Below are 21,780 nucleotides of genomic sequence, written 5' to 3' on the forward strand. Positions count from 1 at the left end.
TTTTTCATGTTCATATATGTTTCGGGAATGGCACTCCATGTATTGAAAACAAGTTTGTCGGGTTTGGGGAGGTTTTCAGTATCAGTCCATTTGTGCTCTTTAGCGAGAGTAGCCTTCTGACGGGCGACTTCTTCAAGATCCGCTGTCGGGCATTTGAACTTGGACACCCATAAATCTTTATCCGCTATGCGGCCAGTTCAATTTCTAGATCGGGCTTACTTACTCCTGTGAATGCGGATGTGTTCAGCAGGGATGGGTCGATGTCCAGGGAAGGAGAGAGTGTTTTTTTTTCTTTCTGAACTCACTGAATCTTTCTCTAAATGCAGCTTGCATTGCAATAATTGTACGGTGGAAATAATCACAATTTATGTGAATGTTCACTGCTTTGAACTCTCTCAGGGAGGGGAAGTGAGAGAGTGTACCTTTCTGTACATCTCTGGCAAACACTGTCATCATGAGCTCAAACACCAAAACATCCTACGCCAAAACATTTAAAGTCGGAGAATAGATGCTCTGATATTTTTATGAACGATTCTTTCATGTATTCTCCGTCTGTGAACGGCTTACCCCTCCTTACGATCTCTTGAGCTGCCACAAAACTAGCAGCTGTAGTTGATTGTGGAGAAGTGATCCACTTTTTTTGTTTGCTCTGTTCAGCTTTCCGTTGCAGTTCCGAAATTGCTCTCTTTCGCTCATCTTCACTTGGGTATTTTTCAGTGAATGCTGAGTGCTTGTTTCGAAAATGTCTTTCAACGTTACATTTTTTGTTGTTCGATAATTTATCGCCACATATTAAGCACACCGGTAAGCCAGCGTCGTTGGCGGTGAAGGCAAATGCTTCTGTCCACGCAGAATTAAACTCTCTGTTCTCTTCTGGGATTTTTCATTTTTGGGATTTATTCATGGTTAGTGCAGGGGTCGCACACTCCAGAAGCCACCTGCAGGTAAAGGCGAGGGCTATAGACGCAGATGTGACGCATATTTTAGTTGACAAATTATAAATAAAAAATAAAAATTAGATGTTAAAGTGTATAACAGTAGTAGTAGTAAATAAACATTATATATATTACATATATTATATACAAATTAAATTAAGAAATTGCCGTTATTCATTTTCATGTTTTTTTTTTTTTTTGTCAAGGCCAAAAGGAGCCATTACAAGGAGGCTGAAGAGCCGCATGCGGCTCCAGAGCCGCGGGTTGCCGACCCCTGCTCTAGACCATCGGTTTGAGGATGATACACCCATCTTTAAATGCTTCAGTAACTTGGCCATTTCCCTGAATGTCTCCGAGGTAAAGGGCATCCCTTGATCTGTCAGGACTTCTTTAGGGATGCTGACTTGCGCAAAGACCCCCTACTAATTTCTGTGCAATGACTTTGGATGTGGCTGAGCGCAACAGAACAGCTTCAGGATATTGGGTAGCGTAATTTACTAGGACTAAAATATATTTGTGTCCTCTGGATGAGGGTTCTAGTGGTCCCACTAGGTCGACCTGGAGTCGTTCAAAGGGGATGTCAATAAGGGGAATGGGAACCAGAAGAGGAATTTGGGAATGGGAACCTCCAAACCAATTTGACACAATTGACACTACGCACAGGATGTCCAAAAGAGACAAACCTCCTCATTAATTCTTGGCCAGTAAAAACAGAGCTTAATCTGCTTGAGAGTTTTGTCATGCCCAAATGGCCTCCTAGGAGGTGGGCATGCACTAATTCGCAGACCTGCTGGCAGAAGGTCCCCGAGACTAGCAACAACTTATCTCCCCCTTATGCTCCACTACCTGATAAAGAAGGTCATTTTGTAAAACAAACTGAGAGCTCTGTGGCATGACATAATGACGAACCACTGCATTCTTCGCAAACTTAAGGGAATTGTCATTCCATTGTTTCCTTTTAAAGGAAGCTGGTATCTCTTTAAATTGGAAGTGCAGTTGGGAGAGAGAGTCCATGCCAACCTCAAGAGGTGTGGTTTCATCCAGTATCACCAGTGCAACGGGTGATGACGTTTCATTTTGTGACAGCGCGGAGATCACCATGTCACACTGAGTGGCTATGTCTTCTCTCTTCACCAACTGTTTACATGTTGTGGAGGCCGTCTGGGACGTACTTATTCCGTCCATCATTAGGCCCAAAATGTTTTGTTTTTTTTTATTTTATTTATTAATTTTATTGTAATCATTCCATACAAATAGATCAATTTATAACAAAAAAAAATTGAAGACAAATCAAACCCCACCCCTGAGAAGGAGAGCTTAGCCAAAGGAGAATTGCTTAGGGCTTTTTAATAAGGCAACAATAAACAGAAGAAAGGAAGAAACCCAAAAGTGGTTTTGAAGGGGATAATGTTAAACTGCTTTTACTTATAAACCAGTCTTTCCCCAGGATCACCAGGAATGGAGGGTTTGGGAGGACCCCTATGGTCAAGTTTTTTAGTGACCATCCGTAATTGATGAAACATGAGGCAGACCTGTACCAGCAAGTTTCTCTGTGAATGCAGATCAGACTGGTCTTACCCTTTAACCACTGTCCCGGTAACACAAACCGGCAGGCAGTAATGGAAATGCTGCTGTCAGAATCAATCAAGGCAGTTGTTTTGTGGCCATTGACAATTACAACTCCCGTACATATAAAGGTCAGGTCCTCCCTGATCCCTCTGCATTCCCTTTTGTTACCAAGCAGAAAATGTGGCCGCGAATACTGGGACTTAGGTGCTTGCTCCGACCGGTGACAGTCGGGCCAACAACTTGGGACGTGTTCCATCTGGGTTTGACTAAGGGACAGTTCTGCCCTCTCAGATTGTGCAGCTGCCCTAAGTCCTTCGATGATTTCAAGCATGTTTTTAATCCTTAAACCACCACAACTGGCTATAGTCGGTTCCCAGTGCAATTTGCTAGCACACCGGGGCCAAGTATATTCGGCGACAAACATTTGTTGAACACCGCAACCAGCTATAGTCAGTTCCCAGTGCAATTTGCCAGCACGCCGGAGCTGATCAGTCAGTGCTGTACATTCATTGAGCAGCCAGCTCATGACCACTGCTGGCCCCAAGCGAATCAGCATCACTGTCTCTGGGATTCAGCCACTACACTAGACTAACCTGCAAGCATCAGCTTTGGCCTTTGTGTGCTTGTGTGCAGCCAGTTCAAGTGCAGCTGGCTCGATGATTTACTGAATTTCATCAATGGGGTCAGTTGCACCTTGTACATATAATTGTAGATTGTTGCAGTAGTTTTTTTACAATTTTTACAGTTCATTGGCAGTGTGTATAATTATCAGTGTTGCAGTAATTGTGATGCTCTTTGCATGAAAAAAATATGCATTCCATTAAAATGTCACTTTTTCTTGGTGAATTGTGACGTTTCCTAAAAAATGGCAGCAAAAAAATATTGGGTGTCCAGGGGTGCATTAACTCCCAGGGATGTGGCAGTTTGAGGGTTAAACTGTTGTCCCCAGACCTGCTGGGTGATATACTCTGAAAGGCTGTTCAGAAAAAAATAGCAGGCGATTTGCTGTACTATCTGGCGGGCGTTGTTCTCATCTGGCCTTAGCCAGCGCCCTGCCTTAGCCCATACGGAGAATGCCTGCGAGTGGGTTGGACACTCAGGATCAAATCTCCACTGCCTTATTAACTTTACCTGCTGGTCTGGGGCATCCTTATGTTTAGCAAAGAACTGCCTTTGTGGGGAGTGCAGTGCTCTCCTCCGAGAGACCATAATAAGCTCCCTGGGTCTCCCCCGTCTGGACCAGCCCAATTCTCTCGGCCCCTCCTGCACACTCCCCTTTGTATTTACTTTGTAAAAGTATTGCCCTAGAGGATGGAGCTTGTGCCTGGTCTTTTTGAATCATAACACTCATCTCACCCTCAGCAACTTGGGTACGATACTCTCCCACCTGGATACTTGTGGAGGTTGGTTCTTCCAAGAGATTTTTCAGGTCTTGCTCCTGGGACATCTTGGAGCTAATAAATCCTGCCGACTACTCCACTGTCAGAATAAAGGACCAAAAGCCGCAAAAAGGTTTGGAGTAGCCACCCTGTATATTGTAGGTTCGTCGCAGAAAGAAGCAAAGAAATTAATTTTCAAAACTAAGTTCAAGACAGAACTGATATATGTAAGACAAAATGGCAGTTTTAAAGTCTGGCAGTGGAAGTGATGTCATCTGCCCCAGAAAAGGAAGTGACGTTATCAGGCCCAGGAGGAATTTCCTGTAACTGGTCTGCAGGAGAATAAGAGAAAGGGTTAGTGCACTTCCCCACCCCCTGGTCCAGCATGGAATTCCCCTCATTCGAGCCCTTTGACTGCCTCCCATGTTCATGTGTGTGACAATATACTGTATATATAGAACACTGAACTGTGTGTATCAAGTGTAAACCAAATAAGTAATGAAAGAAGAAAAGCACTTTCTCTCCTTGTCTTTTATGTGCTGCAGTTGTAATTGAAAAACATAACAATAACATGAAAAGAATCAATGTTTCTGATCTTTACCCTGAGGCTGCTTACTTCAGCTTTTCTACCCATGATTTCTGCTTTCATTGCTTGCGTGTTTTCTACACATTACAACTTTCACGTCAAACAAAATTTCTTTCTTATGTTCTCTAGTTTTGTTTTTTTTTATTTTGCTTATGTGTTTTCATTTAGATTTATGTAGAATTTTGAATTCAGGATAAATAGTAGCAAGAAAATTAGGCATATGATTGCTCTAAGTAGGCAGTTTTAAGAGTGAAAACAAGTCCTAGCAACCTCATCTTTTGACAGCTGGTGAGCACTTTTTTATGCAGAGTAGATGAATGTTTTAAATTAATACCAGATCCTCTCTCAGATTTTGCCACATACTGGTCCTTGTTGTGTTTCAGTAATATTCTTAGCACACTTAACCACTCTGTGCAGTGCTATGTAGTGCTTTAGGCCCTGAGCTGAAATGTGCCATTGTAGTAAGAACAGACTCCACTGTGGATCTATAGAGGTTAGTGAGCAAAGCCAGAAACATCTGAGCTTTTCTCAGACAACAGGGGAGGTAAAGCCACTGCTAGGCCATCATGATGATAATCGTGATGTTCTGTGCCTACTTCAAGTCATCTGTGATGGCTATTCCAAGATATTTAAAGCTTCTGGTACTTTCCACAGCATCCCCTTGAATGTAAATGAGAATGTAGTCAAACACACTTGAAGACCTTGGCCAAAAGAAAAGTCAAAACCAAGAACCAAAACCAAATCAATGTCAAAAATAAATTCTGCACTAACTTTGTTACTTTTGCCACTAACTGTAGAAAATTTTTTTTTTGTCTTTTTGCATTTAGTAATTTATTCAACTCTCATATCACCAAGACATATGAACCACCACCTGCTAAAGGTGGAGTAAAGTAACACAGACAATGCCTTGGCCTCTTCATGTGATGGTGGCCATACAGAAATGGCACCATCCAGAAACCCATACCACAAAATGGCGCCACAGGCATTAATCCATCTTCATAAAAGGATAAGTGTCTGTGTGTCTGTCCATTTGCTATGACTCTGTCATTTCAAAAGATGGCACATCACAAACACTAACACTGCTTTTTATGAATCCTATACCTACTGGCATATAACAGAGGCATATGCATGGTGTACTGCAAACGTTACTGTTGAAGTCTACATTGATAATTCCAATCCATCTTAGATGGGTAGCACAGCTAGTGTAGTAATAATAAAATAATACAAACAACCTAGTCGCATGGGTCTTTATTCTTAATACTTTAATACTTCACTCACTACAATGTTCATATTTTGTATTATGATCTGAACCTTTCCTATAGCTACACACTCAATATAGATATTCTTACTGATAAATTCTGGAATATACAAATTTGATATGTGTTTTATTTTCTTATTGGTATATCACACACAGTAGTTGACACTGCTGCTTCATTGCTTCAGAGTCCAATATCAGCTAAATTACTGTCCTTTTGAAGAGTTTTTTCTAGATACAACCATTTCCTCTGACATTTACAGATATGTATAAATTTAACGACTCCAAGCAATTGAGGGTTCAGGTGCTGGCAGGGGATGTGGACAACACTAATGCTCTGAAACATTTTTTAATTGAATTTTCCTCCCACTGCCAGCTTGGTCCAATGACCAGACTCTTTGCACCATCCCTACTACATAAACAATGCCTACCATGCCAACTGAAATGGCCAGTGACAAGTCCACCTCTGACCATCAGTGTGGACTGCTCATAACTGAGGACCAAGTAAGGAGACAACGGAGTATGCTACACACAGGAAGAGTTAAGTCCTTGAGTTCTTAAGGCCTGTGCTGACCAACTTTGTGGTGTCCTCTGTCACCTGTTCAGTCTGTTCCTAAGGCTTCAGAAAATGCCATTGCTGTGGAAAACATTCTGCATTATTCCTATTCCAAAGACAGGCACATCTTCACCTAATGACTACAGACCAGTGGCACTGACATCTCACATCATGAAGACCTTTGAGAAACTGGTCCTGAATTATATGCCTATATGTGGTAGACCACCTGGACCCACTGAAGTTTGCATGTCAGACAAAGATTGGAGTGGAGGGTGCGATTATCTATCTGCTCCACAAGGCTTATTCTCACCTGGACACAGCTGGCAGCACTGTGAGGATTATGTTCTTTCATTTCTCCAGTGCCCTCAGTATATCCAGCCATCCCCGGTAAGGGGTAAACTCAGAGATGTGCAGGTGGATGAGTCTATGGTATCCTGGGTAATTGACTATCATTCGAGCAGACCACAGTTTGTGAGACTCAAGGATTGTGTTTCTGCTGTAGATGTGAGCAACACTGGAGCAATATAATGAAGAATCCTGACTCCTTTTCTCTTCACTCTGTACATCTCAGACTATAAATATAACACCAGCTCATGTCACTTGCAGAAATTCTCAGATCATTCAGCATTTATGGGGTGTATTGATAAAGGGGATGACAGAGTATAAGAGTCAAGTGGAAAAGTTTGAATCTTGGTGCAAAGATAATTGTCTGGAACTTAAAATTGGTAAAACCAAGGAGCTGGTTATTGATTTTTTGCCACACCAAAGAACCTTTATCTCCAGTCACAATTCAAGGAGTGGATGCAGAGGTGGTCCACTCCTACAGGTACATGAGGGTCCATATCAATGACAGGTTGGACTGGACTCAAAACACAGAGGAACTTTATAAGAAAGGGCAGAGCAGGATCTTTTTCTTTAGGAAAGTGTGTTTGTTTTATGTGGGAAGTGACATCCTTTACATCTTTTACAACTCTATGATGGACATTGTGATTTTTATATGCTGTGGTGTGCTGGGCTGGTAACAAGAGAGACCCACTGAATTAATTAGCTAATTATAAAGGCAAGCTCTGTTATAGGACATACTCTTGATATCCTGGAGGACGTAGCAAAGGAGAGAACTAAAACGAAACTGAGTGCCATTATGAACAATGCTGCACATCCTCTATATGACACTCTAACAATTAGAAGTTTAAGCTAATGAATTATTCAGCACAAGAGTGTTAAGAACCATGACTTGGGCTTCTTCATACCAACGGCAATATGTCTGCATAATGCCTCACTGGGACTGGGACTGCCAAGTCAGAAGTTTGTTTTTCTTTCTTTTTAATTGTTCTGCTTCTTTTTAAATTTCTTGCTTTATAGTCATTCTGGTGTATGTTCACACCAAAGTCTGTCTGTCTATCTATCTATCTATCTATCTATCTATCTATCTATCTATCTATCTATCTATCTATCTATCTATCTATCTATCTATCTATCTATCTATCTATCTATCTATCTATCTATTTAAAGAGCTTCTCTTCCCCCCGGGTACAAATACATCTTTCTTTCTTTCTTTCTTTCTTTCTTTCTTTCTTTCTTTCTTTCTTTCTTTCTTTCTTTCTTTCTTTCTTTCTTTCTTTCTTTCTTTCTTTCTTTCTTTCTTTCTTTCTATGTTGGCTTGGTGTGAGTACAGTTGTGAATGCGCATGGCCTCCACTGAATGAAATGCGAAAAAATTGGATAGATAGGAAAAAATTTGGACGGATGGCTGCATTTATCCAAAATTATTAAAGTTCTGCAGCCTTTAGTTCACTTCATAGGATGATTCAAGCACCAGTGTGACATATGTTCCAAATAATTCTACAGACAAAATATTTTTGATTAAAAGTTTTAGTAAAATTTCAAGGCAAAATGGTTCACATAAAAATAGAGAAAAAAACGGAATTAAAGAAGAGAAAAATTCTGTTTAAGGCTTATTTTTTGTTATATTTCTTTAAGTTTGCTCATACAGTTGTACTTGAGGCACGTTAAGCAAGTTAAACACGGTCAGAAAACTGTATGCCATCTCCTATTTGAAAACATACAGTATCTAACAGTCCATGTCAGCAGTAGGTCTGTTTCCTCACTGGCTTTATTAACACTCTGTTCTACAGAAACAGCAAAGAAAGTTCTATCTCATGTTAACTTCCCTGGGTTTTTTGTTGGTAAAAGGTAATACCTTATTCCAGGTAGCTATAAGAAACTAATATTCTATAGAAATTAAGCAAACACTATATGAATTTAACATCAAACATTAACTTTCTAAGATTGGCTCTTACAGATTTTATATTTTTTAACTATTTAGTACCTGACATGTTGCCATATAGTCCCTAATTAAAACTGAAGACATCTAACTCAAAATGCAACTACACTACAACACATGACACATTCTAGAGCTTGATTCAATTCAATTCTGTTTTCTCTGAACTTTACTCATTATGCTTGTCACTACCTCCAGATTATAACTGATTATTAGGTTAAGCTAAAATATTTCCAATTTATTCAACTTATCTCTTTTTTATTCTTCATCTCAACAGGTGTACTGGATTGGTCCGATGCTTGGCGCACTAATGGCTGGTTTTTCACACGAGTTCTTCTTTGCTGCTACAGCCTCTCGTCAGAAACTTATCAACTGCATAACATGTAAAGACATTGAGATAATTGAAACAGGCAGCGTATCCAGATCCTCATTATCCACAGTTACCCAGTCAGCAATGCGAGCAAAACAGTCCAATAAACACGACCATAGCTAGATCTGTTTTAGATGACCAGAGAAACTAAAAATATACCGCAAAGCAACTTTCCAACTGTACAGCTAGACAACAATCTGTTGTTACCAACAGCAGTGAACTACTTAATTGAAGAAATATTGGTGACAGTCACCTGAGAGAACCCACAAATGATGTTAAGAAAAACAAATGGTTATGTACTTTTCTAAATGTGGTGAGGCTTAACAGCCTATAATTATGAGGATATCATGTAACAAGTTTATTCTTGTAAAACTAGAAAAAAAGCAGAGATTTTCAGCAATTACTTGTGTTGTTCACTTTAAAACATTTCTTAATTATATTTTAACTATTACCTGAGCTACTTGTTTAACTGCATTACTCACTCTTACTCTGTTTATAACTATGATAACTATGATAAGTGTCCCAGAGTAGAACATAATGTTCATCCTTTTTGGAGTACAAAATTATATATATATATATATATATATATATATATATATATATATATACAGTGCATCCGGAAAGTATTCACAGCGCATCACTTTTTCCATATTTTGTTATGTTACAGCCTTATTCCAAAATGGATTAAATTCATTTTTTTCCTCAGAATTCTACACACAACACCCCATAATGACAACATCAGAAAAGTTTACTTGAGATTTTTGCAAATTTATTAAAAATAAAAAAACTGAGAAATCACATGAATGTGATGAAAAAAATTAATTTAATCCATTTTGGAATAAGGCTGTAACATAACAAAATGTGGAATCAATATTCAAAAACACTTCTTAAAATCTTAGCAAAAGCGCCCACCTTTTATTTTACGAGTGACTTATTTTTTACTATTTTTTTTTTAAATTATTTTTTACTTTTTAGTACACTTTTTAACTTAATATAAACATGGTTTTTAAAAAGTATTTTTTTATATATATTTCATTGTACTCCAATTTCCTCCCATATCTCAAAGGTGTGCAGCTTCAGCTCAATGACAACTTTATAAGAGTCCAGTATGATTAGGTGTGGGTGTTTGCATGAATGTTTCCTGTGAAGGTCAGAAGCCAGAATGATTTAATAGCTTGTATCAAATATAATAGGATAAGCCAAATTGGAAAGAGCAAGTTCAGAAAATTGATATACCGTATGGATGAAAAATGCCTTCCTTTGTTAAAACACTTATAATTTTGACAAATGAACAGTCAGCAAATACCACTGATTGCACAGATCACTACAGAGTTCTTGTGATTTTTGTAATTTTACTAAGCATATTTAGCATATTGTAACAAATGGAATATCTTGGAAATGTGCAATGACTATAACCAAGTCTAAAATAACATTTTTTTCTGTAATATAATTTTTCAACCAGCAGTTGTCAAAGACAAACTAGGACTGAACTTACTTTTGCAACACAAATATTACTGACACTGGGGCAGCCTATGATCTTGTTTCTCACTGCAATTTAATCTGAAACATTTTACTCCATAATTCAAACATGAGTAATGGTGTAGTGTTTAACCACATTAATTACAATGCCTTTACTTTCCTGATTTTTACCATGAACAATAATTTAAAAAATGGTACTATTTCATTATTATATAAGCACATTTAAATTAACAAATTAGAAAAGGTAATGTTGTGCATCTCAAGGGCCAATTTCAGCTGTCTCTGGATTTCTGTGCTAGTTCTAGAATGTCCATAACAGGCACGATATTCAAACACAATTTTGGTCATAAGAAAACCCTACACTAAAATACTGTGGGCCAAACATAAATGACCATCTTTGCAGACTGCTATCATACTTTCATTGAAATTTAATATGTATCATCTTCCTTTACATCCCTAGCACACCATTTTATTTCCATGACTGCCAGCTCTTATTTTATGATGGCTGAATATTTGGTACCTGGCGCCTGACAAAAAAAAAAAAAACACTGGCTGGAATTGTTACAGATGAAATGTCCTCGGCTCTGTCTATCACTTACCACTTTAGAACAGTATTGCAGTAGAAACAAATACAGTAAGAAAGCCAGTTAAGCCATTGTCCAAAGTAGCACAAACAAAATATACACCCTGCTTACTTACATTGGGTGTAAAGTAAATCTTTAACTCACACTTGTGGGACATCCGCAACATATTTTTCCAAACTCATTATGATCATGGGCTTAAGACATCTGTGAGCACCTCATGGACAACCTTAGGACTTTAGCCCACATGTATCTTAACCCAGTGGAAATGCTATCCTTGGAGGAGGCAATGGCAGAAGCATTAGTTGGGGTTGGGTACACCTTCGGGGCTAAGGCTGCTGCAATGACTTCTGAGTGGATGAGATCCAAGTGAAAATGCTGAATGCACTGGATGTCATGGGGGATTTGGTTAGCACATCTCTTCAGTGCTGCTTGGAAGTTGCCTTGGGATTGGAAAGAAGGGATAGTGGTTTCCATTTTTAAAAAGGTGTACAAGTGGGTATGTTCTAATTACTGAGGATTACACTCTTCTGCCTCCCTGGGAAAATCTACTGGACAACTGTGGCTTCTTCATTGATGGTAAGGGATGAGCAGGTGTAACAAGTCGAGGAGTTCCAGTACTTCAGCATCTTATTCACAAGTGATGGTAGACATGATCACAGGATTGACCAATGAATTAGTGAAGCAGTAGCAGTTTTACAAATGTGGTACCAAACAGTGGTGGTGAAGCTGGAGCTTAGACCATAGACAAAGCTATCAATTTAACTGCCAGTCTACATACCCCCTTTCTCACCTATAATAATGTAGTTAGGATGTTCCCAGAAAGCCTCTCTTGGAATATGTAATAAGCCCCCTGGAAGAGGGCTGAGAGGAAAGTTGACGACACATATGAGGAATCGTATCTCTTGACGGTCCAGGGAACATCTGAGTATTCTATAAGGGCTATAAAAAGTCGATGGGGATAGGGACGCCTGGTCAGATCAACTCGGCATATAGCTAAGGTGACCCTCACTACGAGCAGCAGAAGAAACATCATGATAATGATGACTGATTACATAATGTAAAAATCTTTAATACCCATTTTGAAATGATAATTTTGAAATAACATTTTTTCTTGTTACGTTTTTGCAGATACGGTGACAAATTCTAACACATTCCAATGTTTTTGCACGCTTTTGAAATTTTGTTGTTAATGGTCAACAGTCAAAATCCAAAACTGGATAACTGCTTGTCTTATTTTTAACAATACAAGCATCTGTACTAAAGAACTGTTCTCAGTTAGTCTAAACTAACAACTGCAAAAATGTATACTGCACAAACTTCAGCTGTCCATAATGAGATTAATACTTTGCAATAAAGTTAATACATTTGTTATCTAATTGTGTACATTTATTATTATTATTATTATTATTATGACTTTTTCAACTTAGGTGAGTTTCAGAAAACTTCATAGATCAAAGGAGTGCAAAGATACCAATTAATGGAGACTAATAATGTTTGATAAGAGAAGTGTATCTTTGCATTTAGTACAATCATAAATATAAATGTAGGGACAAAAAAATGCACCAAACTGATAGCAGCACTATGGGGTCCAACCAATAAGGCATCAATGTACAGTATTTCAGCACAGACAGAAAACCAGCCTAAGCGTGAACTTCTTGAGAAAGAGAAAAATCTTGTGAATGCTTTGGAGAAAGAAGCAGAAAGACTGGGATAGTGAAGAGATCCAGCACATTCGATTCAGAAAGTATTCGACCCCTTTCCTTTTTGCACACTTTTTGTGTTGTACATTTAACTTTAAATTGATAAATTTGCCATATACCTATAATGGCAAAGTGAAAACATGTTTTCAGAAAAATGTGCAATTGAATTCAAAATCAAAACCAGAGGTCTCTCATTTATATAAGTTTTCAGACCCTTAATTCAGTACTTTGTGGAATCACCTTTGGCAACAATTACAGCTTTGAGTCTTTGGTATGTTTCTACAAGCTTTGCACACCTGGATTTGGGCAGTTTATCCCATTCTTCCTGGAAGGTTCTCTCAAGCTCTATCAGAATGGATGGGAAGTGCTTTTAAACTGTCATCATTAAGTCTCTCTCTACAGAGATTCTGCGAGATTTAAGTGTGGGCTTTGGCGGGGCCAGTCAAGGACAGTTTGAGACTTGTCCTGTAGCCACTCCAGTGTTGTCTTGGCACCCTTTGTCATTATGAGTTATTGAGTGTATACTGATTGGCAAAAATGTCAAATTTATCCTTTTAAAATTAAATCTACAAAATGATAAAGGTTGCACAAAGTGAAATATTTTCCCAATCCACTGTATGTCCACAGATATGGTTTAAATGACAAACCAGAAGCTATATTCTTAATTGTAATTATAGCAGTTGTTTAAACAGACATAGACTGTCATTAAGAAATGTAAAGAAACTGGGCAAGCTGAAGACAGAAAACATAGTGAAAATACCCAAAGAGTTGTCTGTGACTTATGAACAGTACTTAAAGATAATCTCCTCAAGGAACCGGAGGAAATCCACTGAAGTGCTTCCTTAGTGTCTGGCAGTACAGGCTTCATTCATGCTTGAAATAACTCATATAAGAAGTGGTCTTGTAGGACACTGTGCAGCTATGAAACCATTCTTGTGAAAAGGCAACAAGCAGAAAAGACTGCAATATGTCAAAGACCGTAAAGCTTGGAGTGATGGCCAGTAGCAACAACATTTATTTATATAGCACATTTTCATATAAATTATGTAGCTCTTTACAAGATGAAGATAGAAAAAAAGAAACATACAAAAATAAGATTAGGCAATACTAAGTAACAAAGAATAAAGTAAGGTCTGATGGCCAGGAGGACAGAAAAAAAAAAAAAAAAAAAAAAAAAAAAACTCCAGCAAAGACAAAATCTGCAGGGGTTCCGAGGCCACAAGACCACCCAGCCCACACTGGACATTCTACCTAACATCAATGATCTCAGTCAGTCCTCATGGTTTTCAGGCTTTACATGGAAGAATTTGATGATGATGGTCATGTGGACATCTGGCCTTCGATTCATCAATGTAAGGACTGCATGTTGCCTTGATCAGGTGAAGGTAGCACAGATAGCCACTACAGAAAAACGGAAAAAGAACAGCAGAGAAAGTAGAAAGTCGTATGGAGGACTGAGTTGAAAATTTTAGTTCAAAAAGACAGAAAAATGCTATTAAAAGAAATTACACCATTCAACATGGCATGGTGGTTGGTTTGTTATGGTCAGATAACTAGCTTTAAAAATTACTTGTACATACTTTTGTAAACTATTTTCATTTAATTTAATTTCATCATCTGAAACCATTTTTCCTGGTGAGGGTCACAGCTACTGTTAAATTTGTTTCTGAAACAAAAGAGCATTTAAATTTAAAACATGTAGGCCTATGTTAACACCTAATTTGAGCCCATAAACTCCTATAGATCAAACTAATATCCTGCTTATAAAAACATAGGAAGCAGTATCCATTTTCCAACCATTCATGAATGTACTTTTTTTTTTATTATTTATTTATGAAGTAGTAAGATTGTAGTTACTTTTTTACACATTGCTTGACATATTAAGATTTTTGGTGTGTGTGTGTCTCTTTGTTAGTATTGTATTCTAAGTTGACTTGCAAGAAAAAATTTCATTGTACTTTGTACACATGACAATAAGCTTAAACTTGACACTAATCATGTCATTGGAGGGTGGTGATATGTTACATATCTGATTACCGCATTCAAGTAAGAGTTTTACTGTACTCCGTACACATGACAATAAATTGCCCTATAAAACTATTTCTATACGAACAAATAAATGACAAGGTAAGATCTGTTATATGCTGTTTGTCACTTGAGGTTACAGCTATCTACATTTTAGAACTTAGACAAGGACTAGGTGATCGACTCATATGAGTACTAGAGGATTATTCATTATATCCTGACATGTAAAATCATATAACTGAAAAGGGCGCATTTTCTTTTACATGTAATTACTCATTTCATTACTCTTTAAGAAGACATATTCCACCTTAGAAGATAAAAGCTTCAGGAAGTTCCTGAAACACTTTGTCATCTTTATAGTCAGTAAGTGCTCATGGTTTATTATAGGTACATTCACTGGTCCATACCCCCAAGTTATATGAAACGTAAAGGAAAGATCTGGAATTCTGGTTACACTGTTGACATTGACATTCAAGACGCTGAGCTACAGTATCATGAATGGAAGTCAACATCTTAGATTTTAGAAATAGCATGAAGTTACACACATCACTAATGCAGCCTACTCTGACCATATAAAGTGAAAGTCTAAATTGAAAACCTTCTTGCTTTTTGGACATATACAAAGTGTTCTAAATGAAGGATGATGTGTTGCAATTTGCTTTTTTATGATTGCTATATTTCTGCAGTAACCTTCGGCATCATGTTTTTTATTGGGTTGCAAGGTTGGTGTTATGACCAGGGTACCAGAAGTGTGTCATGTGTGACGTCACTTTGGTGGTGATATCTAAATCAGCACCATACACTTCCTGGTTGTATGAGATTATGGATTCTGAACAAAACCTAGTGTGCGAATAACAAGATTAAGTATTTCTATCAATTGGTTCTTTACTTTTAAAACTTTAATAATGGTTCTAGTTTAGTGTCTTGGTGCAGATATTTTGGTAATACGTACTAACTAACTTTGTACTACAATGATGCTTTATCTCCTGATTCTTTAATTAAAACTTTGCCTTTATTTTTTTCTACAGCAGAACTTTGTGATTGGTGGTGGGCAGCTGTGGAGTATAAGCAAAGAAACATTCATTAATCAAGTCCTTACTGTACATTTGTGTTTGTTTTTATTATTGTTTACAGTAAGAGTATTTGTTATGGCTAAGTTTAAATTCACATTTAAACTCTGAATCTATGTAAACAGCAAACCTCTCTCCTGAATGTCTAATTTGTTATGATTGGATGGGGCCCAACTTACAACAAACAAGGCAAATGACTAAACTTTGAGTTGCTAGCACTTTTTAATGGTAAAAAGTCCTCACACAGCAGAACCCATTCAGCATGACTGTATCCCTAACAGATCTGTATCAGCCACATGCTTCTGTAAACGACTTCGCTGTTAATCCTCCTGGGATTTCCCAGAGCCTGCCACTCAATACAAAACTCTGCCTAATCAAATCCACACAGAACACACTAGCATCAGAGAGACAATAAAAAGGCATAACAAAACTGTGCATCTCAATAATTACTGTGTACACACCCAGAGGAAGAGGAGGGGTTGAAAAAAAAAAAAACAACAGCACTCTCTTAAAATAATTTGAATAATAATAAAAAACAACCGGCTAATCACAATGTACTATATGTGATGTATATTTGAAGATGATTCAATTTCAGTGTTTGGTTTTCTCGTAGGGTAACTGAAAATTATTTTGTTATGCTGTACTTAGGGGAGAATTTCTGTAACTTACTCCACTGTAAGGTGAGACCTACCATTCATGGTCTACATAAGCAAATCTCAAGGTATAACTGATATAAAAAATAAGAATTACTTTAGGCTGAAATTGCAGCAAACAAATGCATTACACCCCATTTTTTCAGTAAATAACATTTTTTTAAAAAAAGGATTTTTTTGCATATACTGTACCAGGAGTATGAGGAGACAGGTTGTTTATGACAAAAATCATGAAAAAATGACTCCTAACCTCTCCCAGAAATTAAAAAGAGATAAAGAAAAGAAAAGAAATAAAGAAGTCAAATAACCTAGAAGTGATGTCCTGGAAAGTATTACTATTCTGTTATGTTAATTTGTAAAGTGCCTTTCACAAAAGAATTATGTGCCTTCATATGCAAAAAATGAAACTGCAGACATAACTGTTAAAATCAGGTTGTGGCACCTGCAGATCTGGGCAGCATCAGGGACAGAATCTGGGATCTGAAAACGGCAGGATTGAGGTTTGTGTCTCCACAATATGATTACTTAATAAACTCTGACCCATATAAAGCGCACAACTTTATTTCACATATGGCATTTTTCAAGTACAGTTTTTCACATTTTTAGTTACAGTATGTGGCAGGTTAGGCAGACTACTTTACACAGTCAGTGACTGGAGACTCCCAATAATGAGTGTCTCAAATGTGGCACTTCTATGAATCCAGAGTGAAAATGACATTCACTGGATTTCACTTCAGTGATAATATGTCACTAGATTTATACCCTAATAAAAGATGAAGGGGAGGTTAAGAATAAGACCAGAGAAGACCTATAGGTTCATGTTATAAACCAGAGTTTTTCTGCACCATTCCCATATGGAAAAACATTTTTTATACTCTTTACTAGTTTTCTTCTGCACTTTTCAAATTTAGAATTTTTTATTTTAAAATTGCTGTGGGTAAAAACATGTGAGAAAATATGATATGCTGATGTAGTCTATGGAAGTGTGTATTTGGTTAAGATTGTATTTTCTTAAAACTATGTATGTTTTCCAAATGTCGATTATGTACTTTCTTTGGAGGAATCTTCCCTGCAGTAACCTTACATTCATTCCACGTTTGGCCCCTACCTTGCACTCCCCACAACACTGCAATGTTAAAAAGCACTTTCAGAAAAGAAAAAATAAATTAATTTAGTACATCCTGCAATCTAAATTTATATCTAAAACTCAGAGGTGTAACATTTTTTGCAGGAATTAAAGAACCAAATTGATGAAGTTAACTAATATGAAAAACATTAACGTGTAAACACCATGATGGACTTCAGTATACTAAAAGCTATAACAAAATTACATCACTAATGGAAAGAAAGTAGAAGAAGATTTGGTTATGCATTTCTGACAATACAGATAGAAAAAGTACAACTGATCTGTAAACCTGAAATATTCTGTTAAATGTAGGATCTGGTCGATGATTAAAACAGATTATTTAGAAGCAAAGGCAGTGGCCTCACCGCATCAACATACCCCGAGTTTGAAAGCACTTTTCTGCTTAGTTCTTAAGCAAGCGCCTTGAGCATGGGAAGTGTGCTATATAAATAAAATGTATTGCCATTCTAAAATGTCTTTACAATTAATGTTACAGACATGGTCAGAACTGTACGTTAGAAAAGATAATAGACAGGTGAAAGATCAAAAGAAAACCTTCCCCCTGAAATATGTCTTGTTAAATGTTTTTCCTTAGAGGTACTTCCAAAGTATATGAAAGTATAAACAACCAAGGTCTTAGCTAATCAGTGGACCAAGCAATCAAAATAGTAAATACTGCATATTGCCATCTGGAGTTGAGTACTCAGTGTAAATCATTTCTCATTAGAATAAGAAATACAGTGACCTACAAATGTATTCAGAACCACTGAAATTTAAAATTATACTTTAAATATTATACTGTGGGCGGCACGGTGGCGCAGTGGGTAGCGCTGCTGCCTCGCAGTTGGGAGATCTGGGGACCTGTGTTCGATTCCTGGGTCCTCCCTGCGTGGAGTTTGCATGTTCTCCCCGTGTCTGCGTGGGTTTCCTCTGGGCGCTCTGGTTTCCTCCCACAGTCCAAAGACATGCAGGTTAGGTGGATTGGCGATTCTAAAATTGGCCCTCGTGTGTGCTTGGTGTGTGGGTGTGTTTGTGTGTGTCCTGCGGTGGGTTGGCACCCTGTCCAGGATTGTTTCCTGCCTTGTGCCCTGTGTTGGCTGGGATTGGCTCCAGCAGACCCCCGTGACCCTGTGTTCGGATTCAGCGGGTTGGAAAATGGATGTAATACTGTTTTATGTTAGGAAAATAATCTTAAATGACTAAATACAGTATTTTGTAAGGCACTGTACCTTAAAGAAAAGTGACAATGTAAAGAAGATCATTTTTTACTATTCAAAAAGGAACAAGAGTTACTAGCCTGATTCTAATTGTTACAAATCTCTGACCATTAAATTAATAAGTCCATGAGTTTGTGTGTCTGCAAATAATATGTGGACTGTAAACACATGGCTTCTGTTTCAATTCATGCAATGTAACCCTGAGTAAGTGACTTAACCTGCCTGTGATCTATCTATCTATCTATCTATCTATCTATCTATCTATCTATCTATCTATCTATCTATCTATCTATCTATCTATCTATCTATCTATCTATCTATCTATCTATCTATCTATCTATCTATCTATCTATATGTGTGACATGCTTTGGGATGGTGTTTGCTTTATAAAATTAAAGAATGTATAAACAAATAAATAAAAATAGACTTAAAAACCTGTTAAAGTAGTAGTTTTGTTGTAACCTTAAAGAGGAGAGCCTAGTCTCAGAGATGTGCCTCTGAGGAAAACAGACTTTTGCTTTCTCTCATGTGTGTAAAGTGTTTATTTTTAAATACAGAGACAGAACAGAGACAACACACTCATGCTCAATAATAAAAAAAATAGGAAAAGGTGAATTTATAGTTGTCATGACAAAAAACAAAATGAACTTTTTCACTATTTCTGTTGTGTTACAAAACAGAATCTTAATGTTTTTGCTTGGTTTGTAACAGTCATTGATCAAAAAAACTAATAAAAAAATAACCAAAAAAAAAAAACTATTGACTAAAAAGCTCCATAATTTTGTAGATGTTTAAGATCCATTGTGAATATTCCACAGTCATGAATAATTTAATATACAATTACTGAAAGTTTAGCTTTCCACTTGATGAAGATCTTTAAGAAGCAACAATCTTTAACTCTAGACATATGTTCTCAGCTGAACTGTGATCTTGGCTTTTGGGTTTGGTTGCAAGTTTTGAGTCATTGTTCTGCAAGTTATAAATTGTGTCCTACAGTATGTCCCAGGTGTCTTGCAGACTGCAGTAGGGTTCCCTTTGGGATTTTTCTGCACTTTGCTGCTTCACAAGTCAATAACGCCATGGTTCTGTTCTTGTGACATTTGCAGTTATGCATAAGTATGACATAATGCTTAATGCAATTTTAAGGGTTATTGTTGTACAAAGAGGATTTATCAGTACCTCAGACATTTTGTTACATCTTTCCCTTGGAACTTTTGAATAATAATAATAATAAGGTGTGACACCATACCATAATATAATAATAAAATGGTGTGATTTATTTAATAGCTGTACTAAGCAACAGTGTGACTCTCCCATACCCAGAATTCACAGGAAACACCCATCTTTCACAGGTTGATGACATTCAAATATCAGGCTTTTTACACAAAATCAAAAGTAGTATATGGAAAGGTAAACCACGAGTGAGATTTAGTAGTCACTATTAATGTTTGTTAGACTACTGTTAACAAATGTTACTACTACTACTACTACTAAGTAAGCAGAACATTAATTTAAATGGGGGTTCAGCTCTCTAATCTTTTCAAACAATCATTTAATAAATGCACACTTTAGATTATACAAAGTCTTTATAAGCATAATAACACTTCTATTTTTGAAAGTACATATACATACAGAAAATACTCGTTTGTGACTTTCTTAGTATATTATGACCTTACTATGAAAATTACATTAGGAGACACTCATTAGTGGCCACCAAGAAGCACACCCTCTACTTCATATTATATATAAGGAATGATAAGTTAACCAGAGAAAGGAGGATTCACATAATGTTGGCTGTATCATCAACAGAGAGACTACTCTTGCAGGTGACTATATTAGCACTTAAATGTTAATTCTGATGTGAGAAAAGAATCAAAATAATTCCATAAAAAGTCTAGGGATAGTCCCAACCTCCAGGCAAACGATTACTTGCTTTAATATACCAGTAGATCTGCCATGCTGGCTATGCATGTATGTGCTGCCACATTTATTGTATAATAAGTCACAGACTTTTTATTGCTTATAGCAACAATCCACTATCCTTTATGTGACTCAAACTTTGGAAAACTGTGAAAGGCTTGTTGTGGCAGCTTTTTTGTGGAGTCTGAACATTATAGTAGGCTATAGTGGTTGTAATCTGTTTCATCCTTTGACATTACCAACACATTTTCCATTTTATTTATTTTATTATATCGTAGTACTTATGAAAAAACAGAATAAACTTTACCCATGTGGGAAGTAAAAAACATTAGTGAATGTGAAAAGGGCTCCTTATGCAGCTTCCAAACACAGAGCCTAACTACATAGGCTATAACAAAATGGGTGAAAACTTGGTCATTTTACATATTTAAATAAATTAATTTAGAATATCCATCCATCCATTATCCAACCCTCAATATCCTAACACAGGGTCACGGGGGTCTGCTGGAGCCAATCTCAGCCAGCACAGGGCGCAAGGCAGGAACAAACCCCGGACAGGGCGCCAGACCACCGCAGGGCACACACACCCACACACCAAGCACACACTAGTGACAATTTAGGATAGCCAATGCTCTTAACCTGCATGTCTTTGGACTGTGGGAGGAAACCGGAGCACCCGGAGGAAACCCACGCAGACACAGGGAGAACATGCAAACTCCACACAGGGAGGACCTAGGAAGCGAACCCGGGTCTCCTTACTGCAAGGCAGCAGCACTACCACTGCTACACAATTTAGTTTGTTTTGACTTTTTTTCAATATTGACAAAGTGAAAAAATAATATACATCAGTTCACATTATCCATCAACTTCCACTTTTTTCCGAACTCAGTCTTTGATTTGGAGGGTTGTATCCAGGAAGTATCAGGAACAAGGCAAACTGTAGCCCACTAAAGAGTAGTTAGGTACACACACACATACCATCTTACTGGCTGCCAATTTACATACATAAGAAATTGGCATACTCAGAGAAAAAAAAGGAAAATATGAAAAAAGAGCACTATTCCATAATTTGGTAC

General features: G+C 37.4%; 1 protein-coding gene across 2 annotated transcripts in view; it reads left to right on the forward strand.

Annotated features, from left to right (window-relative positions):
* The window catches only part of LOC114649538 (aquaporin-4), a 32,875-nt gene extending 23,584 nt beyond the window's left edge, over nt 1–9,291 (forward strand). For both annotated transcript variants that reach the window (XM_051924090.1, XM_051924089.1), the window contains exon 5: nt 8,838–9,291. In XM_051924090.1, the coding sequence (XP_051780050.1) occupies nt 8,838–9,053 (216 nt within the window). In that variant the 3' untranslated portion in view covers nt 9,054–9,291. The remainder of the gene's footprint in view (nt 1–8,837) is intronic.
* The last annotated feature ends 12,489 nt before the right edge of the window (nt 9,292–21,780 follow it).

The sequence above is a fragment of the Erpetoichthys calabaricus genome, chromosome 3 (genome assembly GCF_900747795.2).
Source record: "Erpetoichthys calabaricus chromosome 3, fErpCal1.3, whole genome shotgun sequence".
In the NCBI taxonomy this organism is placed as follows: Eukaryota; Metazoa; Chordata; class Cladistia; order Polypteriformes; family Polypteridae; genus Erpetoichthys; species Erpetoichthys calabaricus.